At 38.4% G+C, this 16,881-nt stretch overlaps 1 protein-coding gene across 1 annotated transcript; it reads left to right on the forward strand.

Moving 5' to 3' along the window:
- The first annotated feature begins 5,337 nt into the window (after positions 1–5,337).
- Positions 5,338–16,210, forward strand: Smp_096900 (hypothetical protein). Its single transcript, XM_018795618.1, has 6 exons — positions 5,338–6,299; positions 6,352–6,454; positions 6,501–6,668; positions 10,407–10,561; positions 11,163–11,343; positions 16,068–16,210. The coding sequence occupies exons 1-6, from the start codon at positions 5,446–5,448 to the stop codon at positions 16,197–16,199; spliced, it is 1,593 nt and encodes a 530-aa protein (XP_018649913.1). The 5' UTR covers positions 5,338–5,445; the 3' UTR covers positions 16,200–16,210.
- The last annotated feature ends 671 nt before the right edge of the window (positions 16,211–16,881 follow it).

The following is a 16,881-nucleotide window of genomic DNA, read 5'->3' on the forward strand; positions in this document are numbered from 1 at the left end:
AAAAAGTGTATCACGTCATTCTTAATAGATTGATATCACTTTCTTTAAAGGCTTTTAGAAACTAGTCACTCAGAAACTCATTTGGGATGTTTTCACACACAAATTTATGTTTCGTACTTGATCTAACTTCCGATTAACAATTCGTCGCCTAAACCAGTTATTTTAGTTGGTTAGATTTTGTTGTTCCTGTTATGTTTATCGGGGTTTTCAAAGTCAACATGAATTTGACTCAGTCTATTACATTGCTCTGTAGTTCCTAAATAGCGATTCTGATTATTAGTATGCCGTTATTCTATGTTTTACCTTTGGCACCGTTTTCTGTTATACTTGACGGATCTCTAAAATCATAAGAATACATTCCACCGGAAAATTGACTAAATTTTGTGTGGCAACAGATGCTGTTGAGTAAAATTAGAGATTCGGAGAATTTTTTTAAACATCACGAGGTCAGCAACTTGCGATAACATTGTGTTCGTCTTTACTTCTCATTCATCCAATGTCATTTAATGACGGTTAAAAACGTATGTACTTATTGCAATTACCTGACTGTAATCACGTTTTTCTCGACTAGAAGTCCATACTTCCCATAACTAGGTGAATGATTTTCTGCATATTGCTACTTGGAAAATCCGTTGACATTGGTGGATGCCATGTAATCCACTCAATTCTTTCAGTATAGGAGTAATAGTTGGTAACTCCAAACTATCTGCATATAAGTATCTGAAAGTACATTTGCAAATACAAGGCTTGTATTGTTTTGTTAAACGTCTAAAAGTTAACATTTGTGTATTTATTAATGTTCTGCAAAATCATGAAATTCTAAAACACCACCATAAGTGATATTGAGTCACATGTCACTACGTTTTTATTTAATCTATAAGGTAGTCTCATCTTAAGGATGTATAAAAAATTGTCTACTTAATTCACTCAAAATGTAGATTAATGGTTGGTGCACCATGTAATGCTTTTTAGTTTCGGAATCAGTACTTTCACTAGGTTCGTAGCAGTTGGAAGTATCTCGCACCTTATCTTCGCTCGCTTAAAATATTGTACTGCCTATCTACTGTAGAATAACTACGTAATTGCTGGTCAGAAATCCGGTTCTTGAAGTGTGAACATGCAAAATTTTGAGAGCACATTCATGACAAAATATTGTCGTTACTTGATCCCAATCCTTCCAAATTTACATGTATAATTGGGAATCGAAGTATAATTTCCATAAAGCTATTTGTTAATACTATTTAGGAATCCAAGAATATCATTTCAAAAAGTTCTCTGTTCGGGAGTTCATTTACTTGCTGTATAAGCAGCCGTCAAAATTGATAAGTTTGAGAGCTTTTCAATTGTTGATTAGTTGTAAAAACTGGGTTGTGAATCGTCACATACTAAGTAAAACGTATTGTCACTGCTCTATTCTTATAAACTCAGGTGAACAACTACACCTAGACTTAGTATACTGCTAGCAAATTTCTTAATCTTATCACCAACCTAAGACTTTTCGCCTTCGCTCTATAAAGTTTATCATATAATATGACAGTAACATAAAACTCCATAAAAAGTTCATTTCTGAAAAACAGCCTCGAAAACATAGTTATAGAAGGCTTCTTAAAAATCCAGTGGATACTTCGCTCAAAACTGGAGTTTTCTATAATTATCATACGGGGAGAATTGTTACCCAACTTGTTAAAGATAATAAAATTTTAAATCTGAGCTAATAGCTAGTTCGTGAAAAAAATTAAATGCAGTCGTTAGAATGGAATATGAAAAGCAGTAACTATGTATCCCAAAGCTAATTGATTATTTATATGACATTGTCGTATGTAATACCTAAGCTAGTCTGTCTAGTGTTTTTACATTTCATTCGTCTGTCTGGCTGTTCTGAATTTCACATCCTCAAGACAGCGCACAGTGAAGGAAACCAATCTTGATTTTTCACATCGATTTGAGGTGATTTCCGCTCAGTTAACTCCAACGCACTGCCGTAACTTTTATTCATTAAATTTCAGTATATGCCAGTTGTATCAGTCATTTGATTCTCAATAGATTTTCCTTGTAATGATTAATTCACTATGATTTTGTATTCAGTGACAATTACTTAGGTAACAAAACTGCAATTAATAGTTACTGAATCCATATATAACTGAATTAACTTGAATGTATTTAGTCACCGTCATGACCCCATTTAATTTGCCATTAATTATTTTATCTATTTGTTACTGGGTTTTCCGATCGGGTTAAGGGACTAAGGAGACTTTTATCACATGTTTTGTTGAGAAGTCTCAAAAAGACGTGAACTTTTATATCCTGCAAAAATTACTTTCCGAATAGAAATAATGTATATAGTATCTTCACTTCACTACATTTGTTATACTTTCCATAAGTATCAACTTAAAGCAGGTTATTTTAAAGATGTAAATAATATATTGCTGTTAAATACCCCAGTATTTTAATATCGAGTGTTTTTTTTCAAACCCAGGAATAGTATTTTCAACTCATACCATTTTCAGTTCCATCATAACTACACAATTCAATTTTTGTTTATGGTGAATGGATTTTAAAGTCTCTTAATCAATTTTGTGGATTATCATCCTTAAAATCAATCGGATTTATTAAAATTGAATGTTGAGTGTAATCCGAAACAGATGAATTCCTCACATGTTGCATTCGTCCTCACAGGGTTGAGATATAAAGTATTGAGGGGCACTCGATAGCCGTTACTCTCATATCTGTCATTTGTCATTTGTGTGTGGGCTGTGATACTGCCCGGGTGCCCAAACCGAAGCAGGTGGTTTTCTTAGGCGGCCACACCCCGAGCCTTTGACCTAAAGGTCTGGTCCACAGGGCAGTGGAGCATCGTGAGGAGATGCAGTCCTATGGTAGCCGGTGACCAACGGTTGGTTCTTACGCCATTTGTTCCTTCAGGATACTGGAGCCCATGTGCACCATTGGTTTGGAATCAGGGTTTTCCAACTCCCCTAGGTGGACTTTCCGTGTCCACCAACCCGGTTATAGTGCCGGACATTCTCTTTTCGTCCTCTCACTTTCGTAAGCAACACCCACGCTACGAGAAGGCAGTGAGTAGGACTTCCCTTGTAGTGGTTGCAAGAACGTGGCCATGTGAGAGCATTTCGAGAGGGAGAGGACTCTTCCCGCTCTCGGCCGTACCAGGGCATTTGGGGGCATATCTCGGAAGTCCGCAAGGAACTCCAACTCTTGAAACGCTACAAATCACCGGGCCCAGATGACTTACCTCCGGCTCTTTTTAAAGATGGTAGTGACTTTCTGGCTAAGGAACTGACTGCGTTGTTTGCAAAGGTTTGGGAGGAAGAAAGTGTTCCAACATCATGGAATGAGTCAATAGTCGTCCCTATCTTTAAAAAGGGTTCACGTTGTTCCTGTAACAACTATCGGGGGATAAGTCTACTTCCGATTGCGTCCAAACTATTGGCTTCTGTCATTCTTCGTAGGTTGTTTAAAACCCGAGAACGATTGACTCGCGAGGAGCAGGCTGGTTTTCGTTCTGGTCGAGGATGCATTGATCACATCTTCACCCTCCGCCAAATGTTAGAACACTGTCATACTTATCGCAGGCCAACAATCGTAGTGTTTCTTGATATCAGGGCGGCCTTCGATTCGTTGGACAGGACTGTTCTCTGGGATTGTCTATTGAAGAAGGGTGTGCCTGAGAAGTTCATTAACATCTTAAAGGCCCTGTATATGAACACCTCAGGCAGAGTGAGGGCATACAACCACCTTTCTCCCTTGTTCCATTCGAGCAGTGGAGTTAGGCAGGGTTGCCCGATCTCACCATTCCTTTTCAACTTTGCCATCGACGACATCCTGGAAACAGCTCTGATGGATGTAAGTAATGGCGGTGTGGATATGCTGCCTGGAGAACGACTTCTTGACCTCGAGTATGCGGATGATATTGTCTTACTGTGCGATAATGCCCAAGGCATGCAATCTGCACTTAATCAGTTGGCAATAAGTGTCCGCAGGTACGGCATGTGCTTTGCACCCTCCAAGTGCAAAGTACTCCTACAAGACTGGCAGGATTCTAACCCTGTACTCACCCTGGATGGTGAGCAGATTGGAGTAGTTGAGAAGTTCGTGTATCTAGGTAGCTATATAAGTACTGGTGGTGGCGTGAGTGATGAGATTGATGCACGTATAATGAAAGCCAGAGCGGCTTATGCCAATCTGGGCCATCTTTGGCGCCTTCGTGATGTTAGTCTGGCTGTAAAAGGTCGGATCTACAACGCGTCGGTGAGAGCAGTTTTGCTCTATGCTTGTGAAACCTGGTCTCTCCGAGTTGAGGATGTTAGACGTCTCTGTGTGTTTGATTATCGTTGTCTCCGAAGGATTTCTGACATCCAGTGGCAACACCATGTTAGTAATGCAGAGGTTCGGCATCGTGTGTTCGGGCGCAGAGACGATAATTCAATTGGTGTCACCATCTTGAAACACCGACTTCGGTGGCTTGGACATGTTCTACGAATGTCGTCCCAGAGACTTCCACGTCGTGCATTATTTGCCGACTCTGGGACTGGTTGAAAAAAGCGGAGAGGAGGTCAGTGTATGACATGGTGTCGTGGCATGAAAGAGAGCTGCAAAGGGCTAGCTTCTGTTGGTCCTTCACGACTCCCTAGCTGGGGTCCGAGAGATGGTGCAACACAGTGGCTAGAGACGTTATCAGATATGGCTCAGAATAGAAGCCAGTGGCGAACCTGCTGTAACCTTCTTTTACTTTCTTCATAAAGAGTGGTTCTAACTTTCTTAACTGAAAGAGTCTTCTGGTTGTACATTTCAGTCCGCCTTATCTTTTCATCCCTTCTCTTCCTACTTTCATTATTTTGTGTGGCGCATATGTATCTGGTGCCCTTTTGTACCAATATATGTGTTTAAATAAATAAACTCTCATATCTAATATAAAAAACTTAGTTCATTCGTTTTTTTGCGTGTGTTTTGGCAGATTTCGTTCTAAAAAGCCGCGTTAGGATCAAATTGATAGTTGTTTGTAAAATGTTTTCTAATGTTACAGAGTAAACATGTTTGAGTTTCTAACTTCAAATCACTCAGTTTGTGACGGCTGGTGATAGTGTCCGTTTGTCACAAGTAAAATAGATGAGATGGAATATGAATCAACCGATCGGTATTTGAAAGTCGACAAATTTAATCACTAATTTAATAATTGTATGTTAACTGTGAACATGTAAGTCTAAAATTTTCGAGCTGCTTTTTTATGTATTACCATCACTTGTTACCAGTATCGAAAAGCTATAAATGTACAATAATGATAATATAAATATGCGTATTACTTATTTTCTTTTTTTTCAGGCATTCCTAGTTACGTCACACAATAAGCTTTGTGGTGGAATTTGAAAAACTATGATGTTTCACTTTACTACTGAGCCAATGAATTTCTTTATGATGACTTGAAAAAATATGTCAGCTTATCGAATGTATCGTTTATTTTATCAAAAGTCTCATTTCTACAACTATTGTATATATAATATTCAGGGAAGATTTTGCAGTAAACCAAATTATAAAATTACCACATTATTTGAAAATTTAGCAAAGCAGAACATTTCGAGATCATACATTAACTCTGTTTTATCACCATTAGGTGATTTTACTGTTTCAGTTAGTGATTGTAGAGATATGAACAACAACTTACATTCAACTCACTTATCATTTTGGCCTTGTCTTCTGAACTACACTATGTATAATGACTGTCCTGAATTAAGAAGATCATTAACCAACTACATTCTTAGCCATAAAAATGAACATAGCAATGTTACGTTAATGTGTACATTAAAATTGTTAGGTATTCAACAGCGTCATACTGAATTCAAAAGTTTGTATGACTATATTTTGCTTCGATTAAATCCCATAGAAAAAAAGGTTTTTCAAGATGATATGGCGAAATCAGTAGCACAGACACCGTTTTGGAGAGACATATTTGAATTATTATCGTCCTCAGAATGGAGAAAATGTGATAATTCGGCAATTTATGAACATATGTGTTCTTCTGCCTTAAAATTTGACACTTTCTCTTCTTTTTTTGAATGTATGCACAAATTAAATGGTTCACCACGAGAAAATGTTTTCTATGACTTTTTTAATAAGTTAAATGGGCTAGAAGAAGAAGAATCTGTTCATTTAGTCAGTCAGTTATTTGAAATAATGAAAACACATCGATGGATTATTACTTATGAGATTGCTGAATGTATTCAACGTTGGTTTGCAAATTTGAAGCATGAACGTTGGTCAGGAGATTTATCTGCATTTGTTAATAGGTTAGTTATTAAGTTATTATGAATCCCCTGTATAACCGTAAATTTTCTATAGAGGCTATTTATGTTCAGTATGCAGAAAAAATCTAACACCACCAGACATGTCACAGTTTCCTTTTTCCCAAATGGCTGATACATTTTATGAAACAGTGATAAAGGTAATGTGCGCATTTTTAGAATTTGATCTTGTTTTACCAATTTCAGGGGACAGATATTAAAAGTTTATATCTAACAGCAACATCGAGTGAAGTTATGACTCTAAAACGATTTATTGATTCTCAAAGTGAACCCTTAGACTGTATTATCGATTTTATGAATCTTATAAATATCCGCAAATTTCCCTTCGATGCGGCAGGATTACAGGTTGCTCAGGTAACTTTAGTTTGCTTAACAAGTAACTCACCAATTTTAACTATTTCCATTGTTTACTGAAGCTCTCAGCACAAATTGTCATGTACAGGTTTATGTGTTCAGTGTTTAGCTACGCTATATCGTGTGGAGGTTAATAATACAATCCGTATTCTCAAACCGAAGCGAGTAGATCAGGGTTCTAATATACCACATGCAAGTTAAAAGTCAGTCACAACATAGAACTTCGTACGTACGTACATCAGTTCAAGTTGCCATACCACATTAGCACAGAGATACAGTTGTCGATTCAAATCCCATAGTGGTAGAAGTAGTAAGAGTATAAGCAGTAATCCGAAAGATTAGGATTTGAAGATGTTCTTCAAGGAGTATAATCCAGTGAAATAAGTTTGGAAAGAGAAAAAAGATAGGGACATGAAGAATTCAGAAGATTAGAATTTGGGAGAACACAAAGAGTGGATGCGCCTTCGTGATTGCAAATGATTTTGAGCCATGTCATTCAAGGTCTCTAACCATCAGTTGTTATCGTCTCGCGAGTCCCAACCAGGTAGTCTACACCTACCAACATGGCTCAGTCCAATTGTCAGTGACTTCATGGATTTGTGCTACGTTTTAGTCTGGCTACCCCTAGCTTTCTTCCAACCTACTCCTACACCACAAAACATTGCACGTCGGTGGTTGGACATACGTAACACGTGTCCCAGCCATCTAAACTGATAAAGTTTCACTACTTCATCGATTGGTTTGCCATCCTTACCTAGTACCAGTTTCCTAACAACCGCATTACTCACTCGGTGGTCCCAGGATATACGAGCAATGCTTCGAGGACACCTATGATCAAATACTAGTAACCTACGAATATCCTCTACTCCTACCGACCATGTTTCACTGCCATAAAGTAGGACGGAACGAATTGCACAGTAAACCTGTCCTTTGGTTGGTAGACGGATATCTCGCCTACGCCATAAATGACGCAAGTTAGCGAAAGCTAGACGAGCCTTCTGTATCCGTGCTGAGATTTCGTCACACACCAGACCACAAGGGCTGATGAGACTCCCAAGATAAATGAAGCGGTCGACATGCTCAATTATTTCACTCCCTATCGTTAGTTCAGGTGCCGATACAACCCAATCCTGAAGTAACATTTTGCACTTCGAGGGGGAGAATCGCATCCCGAACATTCTTGGATTGTTGCTTATAGTGGTCAGAAGACTCTGAATTTTGTCGGCGCCCTCACCAAATAGAACTATGTCATCGGCACATTCCAAGTCAACAAGTGAATCTCCCAATAAAAGTTCAACTCCTGGAGATTCAGATGATGAAAATGTTATCTCTAAAAGCATGTCAACGATAAAGTTAAACAAGAATGGAGAGAGTGGACGACTCTGACGAACACCACTTGAGGTAATTAATTCTGATGACAGTTCGCCACTAAGCTACTACTCGAGTATCAGTAGTTTAGTATTTGACTTTAAACTACTACTGTGTGGCTGTAAAACAATTATTGTTGTTTGCATTTATATATGTCTTATATTTGATGGTTCAGTAACCTAAACTACTCATGTTTATCATCCGTTCTTACATAAACTAGTAATTTAACCTTTTTTTATAGCCAATATTTCTGCTACTAAAAAGAGTTATATTTTCAAAATAAGTTTATTAATTTTCGATGTTGACATTGCTCATTGCTGTATCTGACAAATAACACATACACAAGCAATAAGCTCCCAAGTATTCAAACCACGTTATTGCAGCAGTTCATTTGGTCTCTATTTATTAGTATGAACTGTATAAGTAACTAGGTGTTTTGATTAATCCCAGTTAGACAGTTAGTCAGTGGTTGGAGAAAATGACTCAGTTCATTAATTGTCTGCGTTACAAACTACTGTTCATGTTCCACCTAAATCTCCAGTATCATTTTAAGCATTGTCATTTGAAATCCTTGAATATAGTTAGATAGTATTAGCGGAGTCCAGGACGCGTGTTTCGTTATATTCAGGAGTCGTTATTTGGATGTACGCGTATCATAGTATTAGTGTTCGAACCGGGACTCAAACCCAGTATCTTGCTGACAAAAAACGTGAATTAGTTGCCATATCGAAGCAATCCGTTCAAGGTGGAAACATGTCAAAGTAGACTGAATAGTCTCAACCCTTCTACAACAAGACGATTCAAACACTTGGAATAGACCTTTAAAAGTCTTAAAATTGTTGCATTCCAGCTTTCTATTACTTGTATACATTATTTCTACTCTTATTTTCTGTTCTGTCTTTTAATGTGATGTATGACTATTCGGACATTCATATGTATTAAAGTCATACACTGCCTCTCTCTGACTTCTGCAAGTAACAGGCATCCATATTTTGTATGCTAATTACAAATAAACTTTTAATTACCGATAATCTATTTCAATAACTCATAAGAATCATCACGCTTCAAATCTTTATGATTTACTTAGTTATTTTTGTAATTACGTTGTGATTTTGACAATTTACAAGTCATTTTCACTGAAAAGCCATGTTATTTTATTTCAAAATGGTATTTAATTTAATCATCAATATCCTTGTTAATGTATAAGATGGACTAAGAAACCGGTCCTATTCTTGATCGGTTATAGTTCGCAAAAGGCGGTGACTTCATGTGTAGGTGTTCGGGATACTATATTCCCCAGAACAGCGTAAAGCATTAAAACTAACAGCTAGTTCGTGAAAAAATTAAATGCAGTCGTTAGAACGGAATATGAAAAGCAGTAACTATGTATCCCAAAGCTAATTGATTATTTATATGACATTGTCGTATGTAATACCTAAGCTAGTCTGTCTAGTGTTTTTACATTTCATTCGTCTGTCTGGCTGTTCTGAATTTCACATCCTCAAGACAGCGCACAGTGAAGGAAACCAATCTTGATTTTTCACATCGATTTGAGGTGATTTCCGCTCAGTTAACTCCAACGCACTGCCGTAACTTTTATTCATTAAATTTCAGTATATGCCAGTTGTATCAGTCATTTGATTCTCAATAGATTTTCCTTGTAATGATTAATTCACTATGATTTTGTATTCAGTGACAATTACTTAGGTAACAAAACTGCAATTAATAGTTACTGAATCCATATATAACTGAATTAACTTGAATGTAAATTCAGTCTTTGATCTGATCAAACAAACGTTCTTCATAATATACGACTTATGGTGTAGTTGGGGACGGGGAGTCTGAAGCGAGTAAGAATTTCGCATGGTATCGCAGTTATCACTTTTTGTTCTACATCTATAACAATAGAATAACCTAGTTTAATGGCTACCTTTGCCCTACTCCTCAAGATTTCGTTTTATATCATCGAGACGCCGTCATGAGATTGAGTTGGCTGGTTAGTCAAATGAAATTCTTCTAAATCAAGATCCTTCAACTCTCAAGGCAGAGTTTGAGTGGTTTAGACTTTTTTCTATGGTTAAGATTTTTTAAATAGCAATGTTGTTTCCTACAGGACAGACTTGCCGACCTCATTGCTCTACCCTTTCCGTTTATCCAGGCTTGGAAACAGCAGTAACCCTAGGAGGCCTACAAGTGGAGATGTATATTCTGACTGCCTTAACCTGTTAAACAAGTAATAAGTATCTTACAAATCTTTTTCGGCTTCTAAATTACAGCTTAAAATGCAAGAAAAATTAAGTTGTTCACCATTTTATTCGAAGACCTACAAAAATCTGACAAGTGATTTTTTTCTGTACCGTTTTTGTTTAGGTCCTAAGGCAGATCAACAAAGATTTCAATCTCCGGCGCTTTTGTTTTGTCAGTAAAGAGTCTACAACCTTACGTAAATCATGGTTTTGGGATCCCATTAAAGTGTTAGGAAATCAGTTGGGAATCTCTGTTCAGAAATTCTGTACAAATTCTTCGTAAGTCTGTAAATATATATATATATATATATATATATATATATATATATGCTTATTAACTACCTCTTATGGTTAATATGTACATGTTAGCGGGTTAAAGCATGTTCCATGCACGATTGTGTTGGTGCACGCTGATTTTCTAATTCTTATCTAATCAGCGCTAGTCGATACTTCGAGAAGACTCTAGAATCTTCTCATGTAAAAACTATAAATATACTAACGTATTTCTTATTGCGCTTCTTACTTCATCTATCCCTTGTTATTTGGAATATAATTTCCTTCCTATTCAACCGTGTTCTGATTTAAGGACTTGTCGAGTTAATTGGTGTTCAGGAATACTAAGCAATAGAGATAGCTGGGTCGTAATTAAAAAAATTATAACAGCACACGACGGCACCTGTAGGTAAAATAAACGGTGCTTCTGAATGCCAACTCATTGAAACTATTTAAGTATACTATGCATCAGAAAACAACTACAGGACTTAGGGTGACTAAATAAGTTTGGGCTTTGTACATATACTATTAGATATCTCTACACATCATTGTATTTGTTTTATCTTGTGGTCGTATTTTGTCTAGACTACATTTTCTCCTTATTTAGGTCAGAAGACGATGTATTCCTCCTCTATATGGCGATGAAGTCTGGACCACAATGCTATATAGTATCTAATGATGAATTCAAAAAATACCGTTTTTCATCAGGTCCAGAACTTGGAGAACAAATTTCTAGGTGGCAGTCTCTCAGACAAATTGTACTACAACATCGTGGTCCGATTTATCAAGTAAGACTAGTTTTGTATACAAATTTATCTTAAGCTTCTAAAAAGATATTACTGTCGGTGACTACTGATTTCAAAACAATTATTACTGCCCTGGTACGGTCGACAGTGGGGATAGTGCGCTCTCAAAATGCTCTCATATGGCCACGCGTATATAGCCCCTGCCAGGGAAGTCCTACTCACTACCTTGTCGTGACGGAGGTGTTGTTTACGAAATTGAGAAAACGAATGTCCGGCGCTTTGACCGGGTTGGTGGACACAGAAAGTCCACCTAGGGGAGTTGGCAAACCCTGATTCCAAACCAACGGTGTACATGGGCTCCAGTATCCTGAAGGAACGAATGGCGTACAGATCAATCGTCGGTCACCGACTACCATGGGACTGCATCTCCTTACGATGCTCCACTGCCTTGTGGATCAGATCTTTAGGTCAAAGGCTCCGGGTGTGGCCCCCTACGAAAACCACCTGCTTCAGTTCGGGCACCTAGGCAGTATCACAGCCCTCACACAAACCAAATAAGATTTGTGTGGCGCATATGTATCTGGTGTTCCTTTGTACCAATATTTATGTGTTCAAATAAATAAAAATAAAATTACTGCAACTGAGTACCGATCTAATTCGTGTTCCTAGGAATTCTTTTATTATGGAGTACAATTATAATGCATGTATTACAGCTGATTTATTATTTCATTGTAGCTCGACCATATTGAAGTTAATCTGTATAATATGGTCGTTTTCTCAAAGATATTCTTACCATCTCTCACTTTTTCAGTTGTTAATTATTGTACTTTACTATCGGGAACTAAATTCTTGGTGCTAAAGTGTAACATTAATTTTACCGACTTAATCAAACTGTAATGCCCTGAGGATTGTGTTTTAGATTTTATCAAGTTACAGAAACTTCAAAGTATCAAAAACATTTATTTAACGTGAAAACCCAATTGTCATAGGAACCGCTCTGTCTGGTGTATTTGCATGTAACAGCAAGAAAATAATTTCGCGTACAAATAATTTTTAATCTCCGGAAAAAAGTGGCTCAAGATCTGCTTTCATAGAGTGTTGAAAATAAATAGTTGACATAGTTTACAGCTAGAGACATTTATCCCCTTATTTCACACAAATCTTAAACATACTGATTTTTGTAAGCAGAAATCTCTTGTTCATCCTCCTACTCTTTAATCGAAATTCTCAATTTCCTTTTGTTGGTTGTGTTTTATTTACGGTAAGAAAGTACAGCACAACTTGCTGAAACAAGATGTTTTTTCTAGCTTCCGGATAGTCTTTAAAGTTGCCGGTAGTGGTTTGCAGTTAGTGACTCAGGACAAATTTTAAAAAAAGGAACAGAGAGAACTCTTGGTCTATTTTTGCGCGAATATTTAAGTAATTTTGCCGCAAGTTTACTGTCAACTTGGCAAATATATCTTATCGTTCACTCCCTGAGTGTCTAGTAACATTAAAGATATTGTTAACTGGACCTATTATACTAGTTTATCAACTATTCTTACCAGAAAAAGTTGGAGTATTAATCGAGTTATTGGTCGAAAAGTTTCTTCAGGCAACAGATCTACTTCGTCATCACTTACGTCTATCTGAACTGTTTCCAGAACGTTGTCGATGAACAAAGTTGAAGAGGAATGGTGAGATTGGGCAACCCTGTCTAATCCAACTGCCTGAATGAATGTATGCCCTCACTATGCCTGAGGTGTTTGTATTTATGGTTTTCAAGATGTTAATTGACTTCTCAGGCGCACCTTTCAATGGATACTCCCAGAGAACAGTCCTGTCCAAATAATCGAGGACGGTCTTAATGTCAAGAACTACGACGATTGTTGGTCTGTAATAAGTATGACGGTGTTGTAACATTTGGCAGAGGATGAAGATATCGTCCATGTATCCTCGACTAGAATCTACGAAGTTGACGGAGGCCAATAGTTTAGACGCAATCAGAAGTAGACATTTCCCCTTACAGATTTTGATGGGTGACGTAAACCCTTTTTAGATATAGGGACAACTGTGGATCAATGTTGGATTTCGGAACACTCTAATTCCCAAATTTTGCAAACAACTAATGCGGCTCTACAATGAGAAGGCTGCCGCTATCCTTAAAATGGGTAGATGTATGTCATCTAGACCTTGTTATATGTAACGCCTCAAGGTTTAGAGTTCTTCGCGGACTTTCACCTCGTCAGGTCAATCAGTCGACACTGGCCAGTAAGAACAGAACAGTCTGATCGATGTCGCCGAGGTCGCCTGCCAACTGAACTGTTCCTTGGAGAACTCTACCTATCCTTAGGGACGTAGGTAGATGTTAATTTTCTGTATTCCATCAGCTTCACAGATTGTTTCACTCACATCAGACTTCTTGCTGCCAGTGGCTTGGATGAATTAAAAAAGCTTCTAGCAGTTACCATATGCAGCTCGTTAGCGCATCACGACTTCTAAGCTTCTCGATCCTTAGGTAGACTCTGCACAATTTCCTTACGTAAGGATCTATGTTTATCGTTGAACTCAAGGTGTAATGAATAGAGCACGGGTTGGGACAATCGAATGTATTTGACACGAAAATCACAGACTATCTCACTAAAATCTGACAACCATACAGTAAACAACTAATTTGCAAAATAACAATCAATTGTCTCAATCTTGACTGTTCCTTCTGCAAATATCAGTCCATCTTCTTTGATTTCATTATTCATGCGTTTTCAAACCAATTGTGTTCCATTTCGGTTCTTTCCTTATCAATCTTCTAGTGAAATATATTCTATGTCTGACCATCATCATATACTACTTATATGGATATAAGTAACCCACATCACAACGGTAAACCGTCCTTTGGCTTTGAGGATTCCATATGAGGGCTTGCCTTGTGATGCAGTTGGGTGGTCTCCTCACTGTGTATCCTATCCACTTCCAGCGCTTCTTCCTGATTTTTTTCTCCGCTGAAATCTGGTTTGTTCTCTCCTACAGTACATTGTTCCAGATAGTGTCTGGCCAACGGACCCCAGGTATTTTGCGTAAACAACTGTTAATAAACACTTGTATCTTCTGGATGATGGCTTTCGTAGTTCTCCAAGTTTCCGCCCCATACAGTAGAACTGTCTTTACATTTGTATTGAAAATTCTGATCTTGGTGTTGGTTGACAATTGTTTTGTGTTCCAGATGTTCTTCAGTTGTAAATATGCTGGTCTTGCTTTGCCGATTCGCTAGGTTCAAAGGGAATTGTTTGCTATATACATGCAAATCCGCTACGTTCTTGTCCTCTGTGAGCTGACAGCCATCCTTGGACCTAGTCCGGCGTGATACTTAGTTGCAACAGGAGCTGCAGTCAGTTTGGTTACATCGACCCGTTCAGGAAAATACATTTGTTAGCCATTGGAACTTAATATAAGATTGGCGCAGACAATGATAAGATTAAAGCCCAGATAGGTGCTCCAAAAGTAGCGGCAGTCTCCTACACAACCACTCTACGCCAGCAGTAGCTGACCCCGATGTGACTAATCTGAGTCCATGCTTGACAATCAGTGGAAGAACGCAAAGTAGTGCATTTGAAATTACTGACGTGCAACCAGCAAGTTCCAATAGGTCACAAAAACGACTGGCTGGTACAGTATTTGTGTTGGGTGGCAGTAACTTGAGACCATTTAGAGAAGAAAATCTCCACCATAGGTGAGCTCCTAAATTAATGGAAAAATAAAGTGGGAACAAAAGAAAATAGAAAAATAACGCAATCTAAAAAAGAATGAATGATACCGAATAGTTTTTAGTATAATTTATGGAAATAACGTTTGAAGTGAGTATACTTTTTCCCAGTTGTAGGCACTATTTGAGTTGTGTGAACTAGAATTCTGCCCAGACCGAAGCAGGCTGTTTTCTTAGGGGGCTGCTGCTCCAGCCTTTGATCTGGAGGTCTGATAAACAAGGCAGTGGAGCAACGTCAGGAGATGCAGTCCTATGGTAGCGAGTGACCAAAGTTAGGTTCATACACCACTTGTTTCCTTAGCACCCTCGAGCCCGTGTGCACCATTATTTTAGAATCAAGGTTTTCCAATTCCCCTAGGTGGATTAGCTATACCACCAACTCGGCTTAGGCAAGAAACATTTCTTTTTCGTCTACCAAAACAGATGTTCCATATCCAATAACCCCGCTGCGAGAGGACAGTAATTAGTGTTATGTTCTATGGCCTGTCAAATATCACTAATCACAATACCAGCCTCTATGACTTTGTTCTTATGCTAAACCAGCACTAGCAGCCTTGAATAAACTCTGAGTCCTCATTGGTCCTCTGTAAAGTAGCTGCTTGCCTAGCCCAGAACACATATATCAGCCTCTGATATATAAAGCGTGTTTCAGACATACGCGGTTTATACACAAGCAGACCGAACCGCATCTCACTGTAAAGTACGGAATCTGAGTTGGAGAATCAATGCATTTGTGTCGCCGCAAGCGTATATGAAGTCTCACACTCAAATGCTCAGGTACAGTCAAAGGTCCGCTGCAACCCTGTAAGAAAACCACCAGGCAGTATTTCAGCCCTCACAAAAATCGAATGACAAAGTGTGGAGCATACATATCCGGTGCCTCTGTACCAAGGTTGTGTTCAAATAAACAGCCAGCCGTCCTGCAGTTTTAGCTGACTTCACGAATTTCAGTACGTGTTCATCTTTATCTGGATAAATTCTCTAAATATATATCTAATTCTTATTTTGTTTACATTTTATCTTTCAGAAACCCTCAAAGTGTGACTTGTGCATACACGGTAATTTAGAAACTGGTTGGCACATCCCTTATTATAAAGGGCACCACCAAAAATTCCACACTGCAGTCAATTCGTGGCTTTGTTTACATCGTTTGAAATAAATTTTTGCAGCAAAACATCCGTTTTTACATATGATACTTTTAAAAAATTTCCAAGTGTAAATACATAACAACAAAAAATGTTCTGAAATCGTGTTCAAGTCTCAAGTTTACATCAGAATTTTCCCTACTAATAGTTGGTCCGGTAGCTTTTTTATTTAAGCACATAAATATTGGTACAAAGGAACACCAGATACATATGCGCCACACAAATCTTATTTGGTTTGTGTGAGGGCTGTGATACTGCCTAGGTGCCCGAACTGAAGCAGGTGGTTTTCGTAGGGGGCCACACCCGGAGCCTTTGACCTAAAGATCTGATCCACAAGGCAGTGGAGCATCGTAAGGAGATGCAGTCCCATGGTAGTCGGTGACCGACGATTGATCTGTACGCCATTCGTTCCTTCAGGATACTGGAGCCCATGTACACCGTTGGTTTGGAATCAGGGTTTGCCAACTCCCCTAGGTGGACTTTCTGTGTCCACCAACCCGGTCAAAGCGCCGGACATTCGTTTTCTCAATTTCGTAAACAACACCTCCGTCACGACAAGGTAGTGAGTAGGACTTCCCTGGCAGGGGCTATATACGCGTGGCCATATGAGAGCATTTTGAGAGCGCACTATCCCCACTCTCGGCCGCACCAGGGCATTTCGGGGCATGGCACTTTGCACAATACACTTACTATACT

The sequence above is a fragment of the Schistosoma mansoni genome, chromosome 2 (genome assembly GCF_000237925.1).
Source record: "Schistosoma mansoni strain Puerto Rico chromosome 2, complete genome".
Taxonomy (NCBI): Eukaryota; Metazoa; Platyhelminthes; class Trematoda; order Strigeidida; family Schistosomatidae; genus Schistosoma; species Schistosoma mansoni.